Source organism: Squalius cephalus (genome assembly GCF_949319135.1).
Source record: "Squalius cephalus genome assembly, chromosome: 25".
Taxonomy (NCBI): domain Eukaryota; kingdom Metazoa; phylum Chordata; class Actinopteri; order Cypriniformes; family Leuciscidae; genus Squalius; species Squalius cephalus.
In genome coordinates this window covers 22,127,206-22,147,483 of record NC_137146.1, presented here as the reverse complement: position 1 = coordinate 22,147,483, position 20,278 = coordinate 22,127,206, and the positions used below count along the sequence as shown (strand labels likewise).

The following is a 20,278-nucleotide window of genomic DNA, read 5'->3' as shown; positions in this document are numbered from 1 at the left end:
CAAAAATTAGATTATTATTGTTTTTAAAGTGCTGGGCATTTTAGCTTTTTTTTTTTTTTTGCACAGAATGTGGAAATCTAGTTATTATATAGTGTACTTGTGCATGATGTATTACCAGAGCCTGCTTTATTAACTTGTGAACATGTATGTGTTACAGGAGGCATTTTTTGGGAAAGAACTTCTGGTTAAAAGCAAGAAGACCAAGTCGACTCTGGAAACAGGACTTGTGGAGGAAGAAGCCAATCATGCAGACAGCAAATCACAAAGCAGAAGCTTCCTGGACCCTTTATCTGACCCACTTCTCAGTACCACTTCCACTCCAGTCTCATCTAAAGCAGGGCAACTGCGTATGTTCAGCTCTGTCTTCATATTTAAAAATACCAATAGAGCTAAAGTAGAGCTTATATATATATACTGTATATAACAGAGTGCTTCCCAAACACCTTAGAAGTTCTTATATCTACTGTGAATTGCCTTTGTGTAGAGAGGGGTTTTTTTTGTTTTTGTTTTTTTGCTTTGACCCATTAGGTGACATTTTACTGCTCTAGACTGCAGTGAATTCTGTAGGGAAGTAATGCACATTAGCACCGTACCTCCCGCTTTCTCCTCTGCACAGACTGAATGCATCACACAACCCAGCAGCACTGCAGAATCCTACAGTGGATTGCATTACAGCCTGGGTTCATATTTTTGCCACAGGGCCTAGAAGATGCACTGTACAAATGAACTTTTTTTAACCCCATTGTGCTCAATTTGTGTCCTCTTCAGCCCTTATTTGCATACTCTTATAGGCTGAAGAGCTTGTTCAAATGCCTCATTCTTCACCATTTCTCCTTATCCTCAGTTCTGTCAACCCTCATTTACACCCAAGCCAGCAGACCTCTGCTCACAGCCAAACTAAAATGTTTTTAAAACCCAATTTGCCAGCACTTTTCTGAATTCCCTGTCGTAGCTCTCTGGGAGGATAGAAAGCTGGCAGTAACAGTTCAGTGTTTAGAAGGCTTGTGCGTATTCGTTTGGAGAGCAATCGCAAAGCTATTTGAAGGCTTTCAGGGCCACTTGCTTGTCCTTAGAGATTTTCATCTCCCATAGAGCAAAGCCCCTTTCTCTGCTCTGCAGATTCTCGTATTTAACCCCTTCATGGAGTTTTAATCTTGAAACAAGTGTTTGATTTTGGAATCTTATTATGCATGTTTCTTTATACATTTAATGCTACTGAAAACTTGATTGTAGCAAAATTATAAAGAATATTTCAGTTAACATTAGGGGTGGGCGGTATGACTAAAATCTTGTACCACTGCAAGGATATAACAAAAATATTAAAGATGAGGAACAGGTGGATGCGAATTTCATTGAAAAACCCTTTTTATTTTGTTGGACATGTCACCCTTAATGTTTAAGGTCGATACAGAAACATGAGCAATTTTGTTTAGATGTAATAGTGTGGCCCGGTTCCAAAATTTAGTGAGCTGCCTTTTGTTTTACAGCTACCTCTAAGTCAGCTTCTTTTCTGAAATCAACCTCATATGGTTGAATGCTCTACACAAATAGCACTGGAGCACATAAAGGAGGCTCAACTCAAAATTTATTTCAATAGAGTTTGTACTTGGCATGTTGCTAAGCTATCTAAACTAAGATAAGTTTAAAATTGCACAGCGGACACAAATACTTGGTAAACTGTTTTATATTGATAATATTTTATATTAAATGGAAATAATTATATTTATAGACATTATTTCTTCTGCATCATTTGCCATCTTGGATTGAATTTTTTTTTTTTTTTTTCACTGAGCAAAAAAGCATAGTCCTTAACGCAAATGCAATTCTGCCTTAAAAGTTGACCAAATTAGTTGTCCTTTTGCATTTGGCATTAAACGGAGTTTTGCATATTGTGATGTAGATCTGAATGAAATGGATTCTCGAATGAGAAAAAATTTTTAGGGCAGAACCTGATTTTGTCCATGGGGAATTGATTGAATCGTTGTAATTTGCTAATAACTGCGATCTCATGTGAGTGACAGGTTGCTGGAATGGAGAGGTTGTTGTCCTGCTCTCGCGTCGGTGCACACTTCATCAGAGAAGTGTGCACCGAAGTGTGCAGATGTTGCGAGGAAAAGTTAATGTTTTTAATTAAAGATAATGAGGGCACAATTCTTTTTAATTATTATTATTATGTGCACAGAAAATTCATTTATAATAAACTGAAAAAAAATCTGATTTTATGGTGACTTTAAAACATTTCGTAGGCAGCTTACTAGGTTTTGGATCAGAGCTTCTCATAACATGGTTTATAGTTTTGTTCATTGTGTTTTTATAATCCAAACCGTGTCCAACTGACAGAAAGTCACACCTCTATTATAAAGAAGTCCATCCGCCACAGTATATAGGCCTTACCGCCCAGCCTTTGGTAACATTTAATCAAGGAACACTTGGTGATTAGTATGGATACTCGTGCTCAGAAACACCTGTCTTCTTGATCTCTAGCCAATATGGAGGATCCCTTAGCTGAGCTGGTTCTGCATTCAGATGATGATCTCCTGGGAATGCTGTCCGATGACCTGGTCAAGCCAGGCCCTGAATCAGGTAGACTGAGTCCTGAGATCTGGCCGATGAATAGTCTCTCTTCTCTCTTCACTCTGCAGATGCTCTAACAATCCCAGAAATCACCTGTAATCGTGTGCCTTCACAATTGCATCTCCGCTTTTCTTTCCCATTTTCACACTTGCATTTCACATTTTACCTGGTTTGCTCTGTTTGTCTTTATTTGTTGTCGTCTTAGCATACTCCTTTTTTATTTTACTTTTTTTTTTTTTCTCTCTGCGTTTCTGTTTTATAATTATTTGGTTTTATCTGGTTTGGGTTCTTGTAGGTCTTGATTTATGCCCTTTCCAGGTGGACCGTTCCCCCTCTCCATTCGGTAAGAGCCCTGTTGGCACAGCCTTTCTGGCTGTAGAAGTAGAGCAGCCCTCCTCTCCTGGCCTCTCGGCCCCTAAACAGGCCCTCAGATTATTTGTTGTGCCAGTTTCTGCATGATCCCTTTCCTGACAAACACACACACACATGCATTTTATTTGAGCTTTCTGCTTCTGTTTTTACTAACCACAAACAAACAAACCACATGTTTTCTTGCACATGACCTTGTTGTGACACTGAGGTGAGGACTAAACTGTCCTTAGATGGACGTTGGGTTTGGCTGCTACTGTACTTTAGTTGGCAACTGTGATTGTTTGCAATCTGTGACATTTTACTGAAATATGCTTAAAAAATTCTGTTTAGTCCTATTTCTTTTCTCCGGGGTCTAATTTAGTTGATCATTTTATTTCTTCACAATTGCCAGCTTTTTAGTTGGCAAGGACACATTCCCTTCTCTCTGTGGAATGGCCTTGCTGTGGTGAAATTAGTGGTTTGCGAGTGATGTAACTTCTTCAGTGTGAAAGCCAGCTCTAAAGGGTTTGAGAAAAAAGTTTTTACTGCTTCTAGTTTTCCTTAACATATAATGTATAAACCTATAATTAGAGGTTGTATTAACTAAAAAAAAAAAAAAACAATTTACAAAGTTTTAACATTGACAGCTAACTGAACACAGCGCTTGATAGGACTACCCTTGTCACTGAAGTGTTTGTGGTCTCTTGTTTAAAATACAAAATGTTACAATATTTTACAGATGGATAAACAGAACATGACAGAAAATTTACAACCCAATTTGTCAAAGTGACACACAATTATTATTCGTAGCGTAACCTCTGTGTGCAATATATATGTAAATATATAAGGCTTTGCTTACCTGCTTGGTAATAAATACCAAGGTGCTTTGTTTAGAGGAATGTTTGCGTGTGCAACACAACTTAAGCTCTATTAACTCCATGCTGCTGAATTTCAACTTATCCTTCAACTTCAAAAATTAATTTAATATGGCAATGCTTACAATGGTAGTCAGGCAAGACATTGCATCAGAAAAAAACGTTAAAACCTGGACTATTTCATAATTATAGTTGTGAGACTTAAACATTATACACTGAAAACATGTTTAAGGCAAATGGGCAAATTAATTAATTAACATCTACATTAATAAGTACACCTCAGCCTTTAAACCCTGTAACGTTGCCCCATAGACTTAAATTGTAAGTGCATCAATGTAGTGTAAACATAACTGATGCCACATATTCTGTTGATAGAGCCTAAATTGTTTTGAACCTGGAACAAGAACTTTAAGTGAAACCTACTTAATTGTCATTGGTCTAAATACAGCGACACTGCCAGGCTTTCCAAAGCACAACGGCTGACTCTTTGATGTTGATGACAACATTTATTATGATTAATCATTGCAATTGCTTGCTTTTTTGAGTAAGCTCTATTCTAATGGGAAAGATGCAACGATGAAAATGTCCATTTTTAAGGGACACTTTCACACAGTTGGGCAGGCAACACTAATTAGGTTACTGTTTCTTGGAAAATTGAGTTAGTTGAGGGGATGAAAGGGAGAGAGAAAAGCTTTTCCTCATTTTATCATGACATGAAATGTCAGTCCTCAGTCTCTCTTCTTCTTTTTTTTTCTTTTTTTTTTTTTTTTTACTTATCTAAGCAAAGACTCAGACACAGTAGAAAATAGGTTGCGTATCAACTCTGATTTAGGCGCTTACAGAATGACAGCTCTGTTTTTCTGCATATATTGAGTTATTGTTGTGTAAAGTTGTAGAGCTAAGAAACTAAGTTTGAGAATAGCTGTTTAACTTTCTTCCCAGCTGGTTTGGACATTGGCACCCTACCGAATGATCAGTCAGCTTCCCCTCATCCTGGCTCTTCTCGAGGATCTAGGACACTACAGGAGGAACCTCTGGATGTAATACTAAGTCCTGAGCTGGACAAGATGGTTTCTGATGGTAAGAGTCATGCATTTTTTCTTAAAACAGTTATTCTATTTTTTGTGCTGCTTTTCAATACACCAGAGATGAATTACATGTTATCCTTGCTTTTATAGCATGTTACATTTACATAACATTTTTTTTTTATCACAGATTGATTTTCCCATACAATTTATATTGGTATCTGGCAATTCCTTCCTCCAATTGTTCCTTCCTTAGCCAGCAAGTGTTTTTCCTGGCAGCTTTTCTCCCTTGTCAATTGTGATTATTGTTTGCAAACTGAAATGTAATAACTGAAAAAGGGATTTGAGCAAATGAAAAATGGTATTTGGTTACATCTTTATGGCTTTAACTCTTTTTTGCTGTGATATATTGAGTCATCTTTTTATTTCACTTGAGGTTGGGTTTTGTATTATTGGCCTACTTATAATTATATTTCCTTGTTTACAGGGGCCATTCTGAGCAAGTTCTACAAAATTCCAGGTTTGTTGCTTCCTGAAATATTCTGCAAAAGAGCAGATGTTTTAAATGTTATTCACTCATTTTCTGAAAATTTCTCCTGTTTAGAAAGGTGTGTAAAATGTCTTGCACCAGTTTGTATCCATGCAGTGTTAACTAGAGATGTAAAAATGCATTGATGATTCATGATGCGTCATGATCTGACAACGAAAATTCATCAAGTTAAACTTTTAACAGTATTCAATGTATTATTTGCCAAATCTCTTATTTTCAGGTTGGTAAAATCAACCAAATAAAAAAAGTCGGTAACACTTTATTTTACAGTGTCCTTGTTACATGTTACATGTACTTACCATAGTAATAACAGTAAGTTATGCATAATTACATGCAATTAACCCTAAACCAAACCCTAATCCTACCCTAACACAATAGTAAGTACATGTAGTTAATTATTATTACTCAGTACTTAAATATATATTTACACTGTAACAATGACACCTTACAATAAAGTGTAACCAAAAAGTATTTCGGTTATGAATATCTATGTTCTACATTCTATTCATTCTGTTTAGAACTGGAGGGTAAGGACGTGGAAGACTTATTCACAGCAGTGCTCAGTCCAAGTGCCAACCAGTCACCTCAACTTACTCATCCACCCAACACTGCCCCCAATGCCTCAGCCTCAGCAATGTCTCTCCAGAACCCAGGTATCAAGTTGTTTATCTCCTCAGATGAACAGTCAAGTAAACCACACAGATGTAATGTTGTACTGTGCTTGAGTATCACATGTAAACTACACAGCTCATTATGTGAGTGCATGTTTCTCCATCGTCTCATTTGCAGGAGATGCTGGTGGAATGTTCCCACGCATGCCTATGATGAATGGCATGATGGGGCCAAATACACACATTATTCCGAACCCCATGATTGCTGAAGCTGGAGTGTCTGGCACATTCTCTTCCATCCACCGCATGCCTTTTCCAGAAAATGTGACGTGAGTGAATTCAGATTTTGAGTAACACAGATTGGTACTGGCATTTCCGTTAAAAAATCTATATAGTTTCAGTGGCTTATGAAAAAAACACTTAATTGCTTGATATGTCACTACAGGGAGAAGAAATTCAGCCAGATTGGGGTTGATGTGATTGTTCCCTGGGCTTCTCCTGGTCCCGTGCCTGGATCTGTCCCTCAACCAGAGGTGGAGACTGACACCATGTCCAATGCTCAGAGGAGCACGTTAAAGTGGGAGAAAGAGGAAACGCTTGGTGAAATGGCCACTGTGGCTCCTGTTCTATACACCAATATGAACTTCCCTAACCTTCCAGATGAATTTCCAGGTGAATGGATTGTCCTAATACACCAAGTAGAATTGCAAACTTGAAATGGAGTCAAGTTAGAGACCAACCATCTGATTTTTTCACAGATTGGGCGACTAGAGTGAAGCAAATTGCAAAGCTATGGAGGAAAGCTAGTTCTCAGGAAAGGGCACCTTATGTGGTAAGATGCTCTTTTATTAAGCCTCATAAATCCTAATATATATAGTTTTGTATGTATATCAAAAGTTTTGACTTTCACTTGGCTCTACCCCACTAGCAAAAGGCGAGAGACAACCGAGCAGCCCTTCGTATAAACAAAGTTCAGATGTCTAATGACACAATGAAAAGACAGCAACAGCAGCAGCAGCCAGTTGATCCCTTTGATCCCAGCATCCCCATGGACACAGAGCTGCTCTTCAAGGATCCGCTCAAGCACAAAGAATCTGAGCATGAACAAGAGTGGAAGTTCAGACAGGTGATTGACATCCCAACAGATGTTTCATTGTAAATGCTAGATTGAAGCAAAATCTGCATTTGATGCAAAACAGGGTGTCTCAACCTCTGATAAATGCTTTCACCTTGGGCTGATCAGTACAATATAATCTTTAATCAGAATGTTGTTTTATAGCCATTTTGAATTAAGTTGAGTCTAGGCCTTTTTTGTAGGATGTGAAATCAATTTGATGTGATCAGCAAATGCTATAGTTTCGCTAATTTCTCAGAATGAAACGCAGTATGTCTGGACATACTGTATGACAAAGCTTTGCATCTTAGTCTTTGAGACATTATAAGTGGAAATAACAGTGTTAGTCAGTGCTGCTTTAAAAGTTAAATGTAAATAAGTATAATGTTAATATTTTATTATGTGTGTGCATGTCAGTGGTCATTGTAGCATTATTTTCCGTTATCTTAAGTCTTCATATAAGTTAATACTTTTTAGACTTTACATTCAACATTGTTAGGATCCCAGGTTGAGGTACAGTTCTGGCATACATCTGCCAACACTCAGTAACAAATATGGTCTGATAAAGTGTTTATTAGAAAAAAAAAAAGGAAGACAAAAAAATATATCAGTGCTGTCAATCGATTAAAAAAATTAACACCAGGTCGGATGAGTGCAGAGACGGCTCTGCGTGAGTGGTATTTACAACAGTAACGTTAAATACAAGTACTCCACAGCGCCTCTAGGGGTCGCTGTTTGAGGAAAAACGGAAACTGCATAGTGTGCCTTTAATACAGTAGTCAACATTTGAAGTGGATCTCAACCTTTCATCAAAGTTATACATGAATTTTGTACAATACCCGTTCTTGTCTTAGGACAACTTGGATTAACTTTTTTGATCCACTTCAAATGTTGACTTCTGTATTTTATAATGTAATCATTTCACAGTTAAACTCCAAATTAATGTAGAAACAAAAAAGACAGTATGTTTTAAGTACTTTAATCGTTTAATGGCCTATTTTTATGAATGAAGGCCAGTATCACTATTACTAATACTGCTACTGATGTCTCGATGAAAATGTTTTTTCCCCCATTTTAAACATTATAGCCATTCAACATTACAATGTAATTGAAGCTATAATGTTTTTACATTTTATTAGGCTTCAAAATCCTCACATAAATGTCATATTTACCTATGCTCTTCCTATCTGTCTAACAGGTAGGATATATAGCCTACAGAAATGGAATAAAGTTATCAAACAGTCTGCACTGCATAAATTATAAATTAAATATAGATTAATCTTTATTAAAGCTGTCATTTTAAGACCTGCTGCACATGACATGGATATCACATCCCTCACACTCTTTACATTCATTTAAGACGTTATTTAACTCATTTAAGACTGCTCTTATGAGAATACTCGATAAAACAGACATTTTGGCATAATTATGTGTGTTATTGTTCGTTCAAATACGAAGGAGAATTCGATTCTGGCGCACGTCTTTCTGTGCGTCGTGCGTGTCAGGACATTCACAGACAGCGTGTTTATCTTTTTTGTCTTGTAGCACTTGAATGATTTAAAAGCATTTGCATGGATAAAAGCGTGATCATATAATGTAACGCTAGCCAAATGATGACAGAAATAACAGATGCTGCGTTAATTGCGTTAAATAATTTTAACTCGTTAAACTGGAAATATATATATATATATAGTGCTGCCAACGTTAACGCTTTAATGCATGTAATATTTTTTTTCCAGTTTAACGAGTTAAAATTATTTAACGCAATTAACGCAGCATCTGTTATTTCTGTAACATTATTTCTGTTATTTCTATATATTTATATATATACACATTTTGGCAAAAAATATATAAAATCAATAATGCAGTCTTTTAAGTGCATTGACTTAACTAACTGGTACCTTTTTTTCTCTTTTCTTTTTTTTTGTACCATTTTGTTTGTTTTCATGACAGCAAATGAGACAAAAGAGCAAACAACAGGCAAAAATTGAAGCCACACAAAAGTTAGAACAGGTTAAAAATGAGCAGCAGCAACTTCAGAAACAGCAGCAACAACAGCAATTCAGTGGAGACACCTCAGAGTCTGGTAGTCAGAGTCCAGTGACAACTCAAACCAGCAGTGGTAACACTTCTCCTTTGCAAGAATTGGCCTCCAAAGATGGCTTCCAGATGCTTGAAACTGTAACATCGGGTACATCAACAGATGATGTATTTCTGCGTCCCCAACCTCCACCTCCTTCATCCACAGCAAAGACCCCTACCCAGGACACTCAGTACATGCAGGGACCCTCATCTCAGCCTCAGTCTCCTCAAATGTTTTCACCAGAATCATCTGGATCCCGTCCTTCTTCTCCATGGGATCCATATGGTAAAATGGTGGGAACCCCCAGGCCACCACCATCTGGGTCAAGCATGCCTCGAAGAGGTTCTTTGTCTGACGTTCAAGAAAGGAATAGGCCCTCACCAGCTCATGAATCCTTTGGGTCTCCAACAGCCACCAGCACAGACCCTTATGCAAAGCCTCCAGACACACCTCGACCATCAGACCCGTTTGTGAAACCTATGTGTCCACCCAGACCAGGACCATTATCTGAGCAGCAAGGACGAAACTTCGTTAGTAGTGTCATACCTGGAGACAATTTTTCTAGGCCAGGACAAAGATCGGAAGTGTACCAGCGCATGGCCCATAGCCGCATGGTTCTCTCTGACCCCTACTCTAGGCCACTGTTAACACCTATTCCAGGGAGTAATGAGTCTGGATCTGTGCCAGTTTTCAAAACACCCATGCCTCCTTCCCAGTTTCAGCAAGACACATTCAGCGCAGGGCAGCAAGGCATGAGAAGGGGCTCGTCTGACACTTTCTCTCAAACTCAACACTCTGACCCTTATTCACATCAGCCTCTAACACCCCATCCATCAATGGGAGATGGTTTCAGTAATGAGGGCAGAATGATGCATCCAGTACAAGGAGGTCCTTTTGCCCAACCATTGCCCATGAGCAGACACCCTCAACGAGATCCATATTCACAGGCACCATCTACACCTAGACCAGACTACCCTCAACAAATGCCTGATCCATACGCTCAGCCTCCTGGTACTCCAAGACCTCATGATCCATATGCCCAGATGCCTGGTACCCCAAGACCACACTCTGATCCATATCCATCCACAACTAGAACTGTAACAATTGATCCGTTTTCTCAGTCACAACCTAATAGTCGCAGACAATCTCCGTCTCATGCTATTGATCCATATGCTCAGATGCCAGGTACTCCAAGGCCTTTTCCGGGAGAGAGATACCCTAAATCACCAGGTAGTCAGAGATCCTCAGATCCCTTCTTACAGCCTCCTGGAACTCCTAGGCCAGTCAAAAATGAAACTTATGATCAATCACCAGGAACACCAAGGCCAGTTCTTCCTGACCCATATTCTCAACCCCCTGGTACCCCACATCCAGGAGCTGGCCCAGAAGCCTTCTCCAGACCAAATCCTAGATTAAACTTTGTGGCCCATCAAACAGATCCACTTGGCCATCAAGCACAAAGTAGGATGCAGGACCCATTTGCTCGTCCCTGTGCCCTTGATTCTCAAACCCCCAAACATCCTGTGATTTCAGATGAAAGTCTCTCCCTACAACAGACAAATCCTAACCAGACACCTATTCATGATCCTTTTGAACAAGCTTCACTTACCCCATGTTCACAAACAGGGGAAAGATTGTCACATGATGTTTCAGTAAACAAAGGCAACCCATCGGATTCACAGAACACAATGCAACCACCACTTGGAGAGACTGAAGAGAAAATGAAACAGGTCTGAAAACATATTAAGTATGGTTTCCATTAGATAATATTTCCTTATCCCTTTTTCTGTTTTTTTTTAATGATGTAATATTGATTGTTTACTCTTATTGCTCTTTTTTAGCGCCAAAGACTACGGCAGTTAATTCTCAAACAGCAGCAGCAGAAAAGTGCAATCAGACTAGAAAAAGGACTCCTGGAGGTAACTGCTACTGCTGCACCTGGGACTCCAAGGCATTGGTCACAGGACGATTCTGGACCTCAGAAGGATATTTTTGGTAGACCCCCACCTCCATATCCAGGTACTATGAGATCATCACCAATTAGTGCAGGACAAAGATTTCCTGGAACTTTCCTTGCCGATCAACATGGGTCCATGTCTGATGAACCCCAGTGCTCCCGGCCGCCATTACCCAGAGACCTGAACAACATGGGCATGAGACTGCAAGGACAAAGGTAAGTGCTTTTCCTCTATCAATTGTGCTGTCAAACTAGTAATTCATTTAATGTTCAAGTTATCTTGAAACCTAATTTCTTCCAGATTTGGATTTCCTCCTGGAGCTCCAAACCAAGAACAGTTCATCAGGCCCCCTCACCATATACAAGGTGGACCAATGGTTGACAATATCCCACCACATATGAAACGACCTCTTTCTGTTGACATTGCTAGGCAAATAGGGAGTAATCATCAGATGGGCCTTCCCCAGCATTTTCCACCACGTGGCCTCTCAATGCAACAACATAATATAATGGGTCAACCATTTATTGAACTTTGTCACAGGGCTCCAGAGAACAGAGTCAGACTACCATTTGGGCCACCTAATGCTTTGGATCATCCTAATCATCCCCAGAGACCCCCTCATGGCTTCATGGGAGGCCAAAATATGGCCTTTACAGGAAATCAAGGTCCCAGAATAATGGATCCAATGTTGGGCCTTTCACGTCAAGGATCAGTCAGTCACATGCAGACTTCAGCTAATATGGATAATCTGCATCACCATACAAATACACAACAGAATACACTGGCAGTACCACTTCGCCATTTGGTCAGTAGGGATTCAGTTACTCCCAGCGAATCTGCACTACTCCCTGTCACAACATCTGTACCAACAGAGGAAATCCCATTGCCATGTAGTGATGGTGTTGAGAAGCTAGAAACGGATGACTCTGCTGTGAAGGACCTTGATGATGTGGAGGTCAAAGACTTGGTTGATGAGGACCTGGACAACCTGAACCTTGATGCAGATGATGGCAAAGATTTAGACCTGGAAACAAATGACCTTCATCTTGATGATCTTCTTGGATCTGGAAAGTTTGATCTTATTGCTTATGCAGATCCTGAGAACCTTGGGGACAAAAAAGACATGTTTAATGAAGAACTTGATCTGAGTGATCACATAGAAGATGACCATGGGGATACCTCTGATCTTCAGAAGGCCTTGTCTGAAAAAAGAAATTCCAGATGTGAAGGTATATCCTCAGCTCAACCTAAATCAGAGGCCATACAAGGTCCTAGTAATGTCAAACTAGAAAAAAGTCTGTCAAAAGAGTTTCTGGATTCTCAGTCTGAAAGAACTATCAAAACTGAGAGCCAAGGTTTTGGAACCTCAGTGGATGACCATCAGCCCATGAGTAGTAAAAGTGGTCAAGATGATGTCTCTGTTCTTTTTGAGGAGTCTTGTGCAGATGTACATCCTGGATCTGCTCCAGTGTTGTCAGGCCTGTTGGTCAAGGAAAAGCTAGGTGAAACTAGGAGTGAATCCATAATTTCTCCCATCTCTGGTGACCCTGATGCCCAGACGAATCTTGACTCAAACATGAGTATGGTGATGCTGCGAGGACAACACGAAGATCACGGGATAAACCCTGGAGTAACAATGGGGCACAGAGTAGATCCACCTCTAACCCAAGGGCCAATATTAGGTAACCCAAATTTGATGCAGTCTGGGAACCCGCAGGTACCAATTCAAGGGTTTGGAGCTTCACAAGGACAGCAAGTGGATCTGAACCTGCCTATAGTTAGTGGTCAGCAGGCTGTTCCCCATTCCTTAAACCTACAAACTCAACAGGGCATGTTCAATCCAGGGGCCACAGGACAACAGGGGTCTCAAGTGCAGCAAAGTCAACAGAACAGACCTCTTCTGTTAGATGAGCAGCCCCTTCTTCTTCAAGATCTGCTGGATCAAGAGAGGCAGGAGCAACAACAGCAAAGGCAGATGCAGGCCATGATTCGGCAACGGTCAAATGACCCTTTTTTCCCTAACATCGGTAAGCCTATATGCTCCACTTAGACTAATTGATAGACTAATTGAGGCTGTTGTACCTGTACATTGTTAATAATGTGGTTTAATCTTGACTTGATTCTATACTGTCAGCAGCTCTTATCTTGCAGTCCTATATGTGTAGTTATTGTACAGTTGTTGAATATAAGCTTATCTTGAATTTTAAATATTTAGTTTTTTAATATTTTTAATATTTTTAAGAATTTTTAATATTTAAATTTTTTTTTTTTACTCCAGTAACTTGAATACTTGAAATGTGAATATAATTGTGATATACAAATCACGATCCTGTAATTTATGTGGTGATTTATATTACTTTGTAGACTTTGATGCAATTACTGATCCAATCATGAAGGCAAAGATGGTAGCTCTAAAGGGGATCAACAAAGTGATGGTACAGAACAGTATGGGTATGACACCCATAGTTATGAACAGGTAAACACTTTACTATGCAAATTGCCTCCTCTAAACAATTACTGCACTATTACAAAAAGCTTTTTATTAACTTGATTGGCCTAATTATTTACTTTTAACTAAAAATGACCACATGTAGTTTTCAGTGGTTTATTTTTAATGGTCAGTGATACATTTCCTTGTGTTGAATACTCCTTGAATTTCCTTAGTGGCAGAGTGCAACAGATTCCAGGATCACATGCCCCAGATACAGCCGGTTTTTCACAACATTTTTTGGTATGTCCACGGGTTTTAGTCTTATTTCCTCTTCTTACCAGCATTAAACCTGTTCTAATGGCATATACAATGATTTCCTTTTAGGATGGAAAGTTGCCACCACAGATTGCTAGACCCAATCCCCCTAACTTTGGACCAGGGTTTGTTAGTAAGTTGTTTTTTTCTCTCACTCTCTTGTCAGTAGTTACCAATGAGTTGACTAGTAAGTGTTATTTTATCATTGTAATCACTGTAAAAGTAAATCAATTGAGGCTGGACATCCCATAAATCTTATATGTATTTTTATTTTTCAGATGATTCTCAGAGAAAACAATATGAGGAGTGGCTTCAGGAAACTCAACAGCTTCTTCAAATGCAGCAGAAGTTTTTAGAGGACCAGATTGGGGCCCATAGGAAATCTAAAAAGGCTCTCTCTGCAAAACAGCGCACTGCAAAAAAAGCTGGACGGGAGTTCCCAGAGGAGGATGCAGAACAGCTGAAACATGTGACTGAACAGCAAAGTGTGGTTCAAAAGCAACTAGAACAGGTAATATAGTTATTTAAAGGAGGATAACTATAAAATCATCCACCCAAATAGTTTAAGCCATCTTAAGTCATGTTTTAATATGCAAATGCTACTCTTTCTCCATTTGTCAGTTGAGTTAAAAAAATGACATTGGGCATTCACATATTGGGGCTACCAATCAACTTTTGACTCAATTTTAAGAGCCACCCCCTCACCCACATACCACTTAAAGTGGATGCAAGACAAACTGTTATTGTACAGACCATGCATATATTAAATCAGGAAGTTTCCTTATTGTAGATTTTCATTATGCATTTAAGCAGGAAAGATGAGGCAGTGTTGTAGAGGTTCTCAGACGTAGAGGTTCCAAAATATGTTTTAGCCACACATCACCTAAAGTGTCCTATGACTCTTTCCTCCTTTAAATGCGGGGCAACTGCTAATGAGTCTCACCTTGACATTAAAGAACAATCAAATATTGTTGAACAAATAACAATTATGTAAATTAGAGGGATATTGTGAGATATTGGATAACTTGTAGAGCATTTTACTGTATTATTATCACAAGGAATGCAAGTCTAGTAAACCAGATTTTAACAACAAAAAGATAAATAACTAAAACAACTACTAAATTAATACCATGAACAATAAAATAATAAAGTGAATAATATGCATAAAATGTAAGTGATTACATTGAATGTTACTGTCGCAGAGTTACATTATCTTATGTAAATATAAACTGTTGTTTCTCTGAAACTAATAAGGTTAATAACCTTATTATGCATCAAACAAATAAATGAAACATTATTTGCTATTAACTGGCATCAGCTATATAACATGTAATGTAATTTAGAAAACCATATACTGATAATATACAACAGTTTCAGGGTCTCTGGAAAGAGATTTGGTTAAGTGATATTTACATTCCATGCAGTCCGGTGGTGGTGACTTCTTCCACCGGTTGTGCTGGGTAACAATGTAGTGGGGAAAGAAGCGGGAATCCATTTGAACAACCTTGAATAATGGTATGTGGATCTCCTGGAACAGTAAAAGGGTTCTAAAATCTGGAACACACAGATGTGGCCTTGAAGTATTGTTCAGTTCCCTAACCATCTGGAGCAAAAGTACCTTGCAGCGAAGGTTTGTCAATCCGCTTTTGTCTCTCTGGCATGGAGACTCGAGACATGCTGTATTTGTTATTGTCTCGCTGGATGAGGATTCTGGATGTTGTATGTCTCTTTCCCCACAGCCTCAGAATATGGTCATGTCTCTTGCTGTCTCACAAGCTGTAAAATTATAGCATGGAATCTGTTGCTGTCTCTTCCTTCACAGGCCAGAGACACAGAACTTGTTTGTATCTGTTAAGGTCTCTCTTGACAGACTGGATACTCAGAACATTGTATCTGCTATTGCCTCCCACCACTCAGGCAGGAGATTCAGAACTTTGTATCTGTCAATGTCTCACTTGATGGCCTGAGAATCAGAACAAGGAGTGTCTGTTTAAAAGGTACATTTATCCCTTTCTGATGACGAGGAGATTGCAATTTGGCCCTTCTCCATTCCAGCCCTATGATTGGGTGCTGCATCAGAGATGGCACACACAGGGTGGCCCACCCTTCGTTCCCTTGTGGAACTCATTTGCCTAATCTAAAGCACATAGTAAAACAGTATCTTTAAAGTTTTACCAGTGCATTACTCACTTTCCAGACCACCACCAGAATACCTTTGGCAATGTTCAGAACACAAGTTTGAAATGTCATTCATGCATTCAGTTGTATGTTAACAGCCGGATTTGTGTAAGATGTCGTACTACAAATAGTCGTCACTGAAATCCTATTTCTCTGAATAATTATGAAATGAGAAATGTTGTAGTTTACGTCACTTTATGGTTTCCAAACATAGTTATGAATGGATTTGGATTGATTCTTGTGGAATGTTTCAGCTGCTTATGGCAGTCCGGCCTAAACCTTAGGAATCAGTTTCAAGATGACATTAGAATAGTATGTCCCTCACTGCAAAAACACACCTAGAGAGTCCATGCATACACTACAAGAGAGCCTAGTAGGTTAGACTACTGCATGTGCACATTCAGAGTGCACGCTTTCACTGCCTGATATAGTCTATTAATATGCCCGTTAGAATGCCTCCAAATTTAAGATATTTGGGCAAAAGATGCCCCTGTATGAGTTTTTGTCTTTTATGTTTATATCATATGATATAGTTAAGCAATATCACATGAAGAGTGCTGTTTTTTCCCCCGAATATCAGCACAGTTACAAATGTGATATTGATTTTATACAACAGTTCAGTAAAGAAGTTAATATTAAGGGACTTCTATTTTTGAAACTATATTGCCTGTTTTTCTCTATTTCACCTATAAAAATGGTTCCAAACAAAGTCACAGAACTGTTTTGCATCTCTGAGTAACACAGCTGTTTTGTTGCTGAATGAATTGGTCCTTTCGTATGAATAAGTTGAATGAATGATTTAATGACTCAGTCATTAGGTGTGTTCGACATCGGCTGCGGCTGGATGTAATCGATCGGCGAGAGTTGCCTCGTGCAGGCGGAGAGAAGCTGAAAACAGAGATGTGAAGTCAGACACTTTCTGGTTCCCGTAGTGACACTCACGCTGTGTTTGCATACTTTACCACAGCTGAAGTGAAATAAATGCAATATTTGCCAAATACACAGATGTTTCAGAGACATTTTCATTTAACACTTTATTTACTTCTTAATACAGCATCTGTTTGAACAAGAATAAAGTTCAACATAAGCCTATACTAGTGTTGGCACAATACCAAAATTATGACTTCAATACGATACCAGAGTAAAATACCTCAATACCAATTCTGAATCGATACCACAGGGGAAAAAACTATGTTAAATATGACAGAACACTTACAATTCATTGTTTTATAAATTAATAAATAATAAAAAAACTTAAAACTCACTTGGCCAGCATGTTCCTGCCCTGCTTTTTGACCATTCCCTCCCCTTTATTAAATAAAATAATAATAATTGCATGCCAGTGTGGATGTCCTGACAGAGATGTTTGCGACATTGACATTAGTATCAATCATGTTAACTTTCGCTAACCTTTTGCAATTCTCAACAGTTTGGGATGACCTGATATAGTCATTTAATATTTTTTTAACTGCAATTTTATAATTACAATATAGATATTTAATTTAATTTTATATTATATTTTTTAAAAATAAGCAAAAAAGCAGATTACAAACAATATGACAAATACCATAATAGACAAATAAAATAAAAAAAGAAAAAGGTTTTTATTCTATAAATTAACTATAGACTAATTCTTAATAAATAGATTATGTAAGGGATAATGTACATCTAGCCGGTTGTTCTCTCAGAATAACAACTGACTGGATGTACATTATCCCGCTTACACGGCTACGGATTGGCAATCTATTAATAAATTAGTTTGAAAACAAAAGAACATGGATAAAAGTTTTGAACTTAAAAAAATTATAATATTTCAGTAAAGGATTCCTTTACTATAGCTTCTAATTTTAATATACATTTTTGTTTGTGGCTTTGTACTAGGTCTATCAGTAAAGAGGACTGCGAGGTGCCAAATAGGCAAACAACTTTTGGTCAAAAAGTATTGTCTGTAATAGGGAGCAATTATTGGGAAAAATTACCGCAGTCAATAAGACAGTGTTCTACATATTACACTTTTAAAAATCATCTTAATAAGTGAATCTCTAAAACATAAAACAAAGGATAAACAGTTGAACTAAAGCAGTTATAAAAATGAGAATTTGAATTTTAAAAAAGCCTGTGTAAATAACTTCAATATTCTGAAAACAATCTCAGATTCAATCCCCCTAGGGGTCATGAACCCCATGTTAAAGAACTTCGTTCTAGAGACCTATGAGACCTGTGTCTTAGATGGTTTTCCCTCTAATTATTTTTTAACTGTTGTAACCTCTCCGCACGTCAATGCATCTAGGGCCTCAGCGGAGCTCAGTTCCTGATTTATTCTCTGACATTATCACTAACCTACTGTTATACAGTAAACTTTTTATTTAATTTATATAAACAGGATTATATCTTGTTCACACATATCCGTCCCTCTATTATTTCTTTAGATACGGAAGCAACAGAAAGAACATGCTGAGCTCATCGAGGAATACCGTGTTAAGCAGCAACAACAGCAACAGCGCCTCCAACCTGCTGTGATGGGTCCAATAAAGGCCATGCCAGGAATGCAAGGACAGCCCCCTCCAGTGATGCCTGCTGGACCCCTTATGGGCCAGCCTATGATGGGTCCTATGCTGCCCATGCAACAACCCCACTTTGGTAAGCCTACTCGCATGCCCAACGTGCCAAGTTGGCATCCCGGTGCTACTGGACCAATGACTGGACCCAGGATGCCACCTCACCTGCCCCCTCAGATGCCACTACCTAACCCTGCCCAGCCTATCCAGGCACAGCCACCTTCCCCTATGGTTCCAGGAGGTAAACCTGGGCAGCCTGGCACTGTAGCTGGAGGTAATGGTGGAGGAGCCAGTAGTAGTGCCCCTCACGTGAAGTTTGATGATAATAATCCATTTAGCGAAGGCTTCCAGGAGCGGGAGCGTCGAGAGCGCCTTCGAGAGCAGCAGGAGAAACAGCGGGTGCAGCTCATGCAGGAAGTGGAGAGACAAAGGGCATTGCAGAGGCTAGAGCTGGAGCAGCAGGGCTTGGGGCTTGGCCCCAACAACAGCGGGGATGGTCTTACCCAGATGCCCTTCTATAATTCTGACCTGTCACAGGAATTCATGCAGACACCCAGGACTCAACAACAACCACAGCAAATTGGCGCAATGTTCCCTCAGCAAGGAAATATGCCATTAGATTTTGTGAGTCCAGGTCAAGCCTTTTTGCAAGGTGGCGAGCGCAGACCTATGCCCGGGAATGGTTCCTTTGGCCCAGATATAAGTTCTAATTTTCAGCCTAAGAACCCCATGATGCATGGTTTCACCCCAGGTCAGCCACGTCCACCTGGGTTTGGAGGGCTTGGAATGCCACCCCACGGTGGAGGTGAATCTTCCTCATTTGGTATGGATTCCACAACTCCTTTACCTCCTAATTTCCCTGGGGCAGGACAGTCCCTTATCCAGCTCTACTCCAACATTATCCCTGAGGAGAAGGGCAAAAAGAAAAGGAGTCGAAAGAAGAAACGGGATGATGATGCAGATTCGGTCAAAACTCCTTCCACACCTCACTCTGATATCACTGCCCCACTTACACCATGTGTATCTGACACCTCATCCACACCAACACGCAGTGTTGCCATCATGGGAGACCAAGACGCTTTAGACCAAGACCCACTTTCTGGAGGTACTCCACTCAGGCGACAGTCCAGCGTGGGCTCGGAGGCAGAGCGAGGCCTTCTCTGTGATATCAAGCTGGAAAAGTTAGAAGCCAGTGTGTGCCAGAAGGCTGAAGGAGAAGGAATGATTGGCCATAGTGCAGGAGGAACTGGTATAGTAAAGACAGAAGAGGGCAATGAGATCATCTCCCCCAGCCCAGCATCCAAGAGTCCAGTTCAGAGCACTAAAGGGGACACTGGGAATGAGTTGCTCAAACACCTTCTGAAGAACAAGAGCACCCCTCCTCCTTCCTCAGCTCCTCTCATTCATCAGATGTCCAATGACAGTATTCAATCAGAGGAAGAGGGTCTGACTGACAGCAAAGGCTCTTTAAGACTGGACAGCACAGATTCTTTGGTAAGAGCTCTATGGCTACCTCCCTACACAACCAGAGTGAAGAATCATAATTTTGAACGTAAAAAATTGTGAGTGTAGATAGATGAAATGGCATGAAATGATGGGATGTTTAAATATGTTAAAGATCTAAAGAATAATCTGTCCAGCTTTGAATTTAACAT

General features: G+C 39.4%; 1 protein-coding gene across 1 annotated transcript in view; it reads left to right on the top strand.

Annotated features, from left to right (window-relative positions):
• kmt2ca (lysine (K)-specific methyltransferase 2Ca) overlaps window positions 1-20,278 on the top strand; it is a 146,766-nt gene that overhangs the window by 113,697 nt on the left and 12,791 nt on the right. The window contains exons 27-44 of the mRNA XM_079863809.1: window positions 158-347; window positions 2,485-2,583; window positions 2,870-2,917; window positions 4,743-4,880; window positions 5,313-5,345; window positions 5,894-6,028; window positions 6,165-6,315; window positions 6,432-6,658; window positions 6,745-6,818; window positions 6,915-7,112; window positions 9,054-10,913; window positions 11,025-11,356; window positions 11,442-13,168; window positions 13,506-13,617; window positions 13,806-13,872; window positions 13,957-14,020; window positions 14,166-14,398; window positions 18,495-20,117. Coding sequence (XP_079719935.1) covers window positions 158-347; window positions 2,485-2,583; window positions 2,870-2,917; window positions 4,743-4,880; window positions 5,313-5,345; window positions 5,894-6,028; window positions 6,165-6,315; window positions 6,432-6,658; window positions 6,745-6,818; window positions 6,915-7,112; window positions 9,054-10,913; window positions 11,025-11,356; window positions 11,442-13,168; window positions 13,506-13,617; window positions 13,806-13,872; window positions 13,957-14,020; window positions 14,166-14,398; window positions 18,495-20,117 — 7,311 coding nt within the window. The remainder of the gene's footprint in view (window positions 1-157; window positions 348-2,484; window positions 2,584-2,869; window positions 2,918-4,742; window positions 4,881-5,312; window positions 5,346-5,893; window positions 6,029-6,164; window positions 6,316-6,431; window positions 6,659-6,744; window positions 6,819-6,914; window positions 7,113-9,053; window positions 10,914-11,024; window positions 11,357-11,441; window positions 13,169-13,505; window positions 13,618-13,805; window positions 13,873-13,956; window positions 14,021-14,165; window positions 14,399-18,494; window positions 20,118-20,278) is intronic.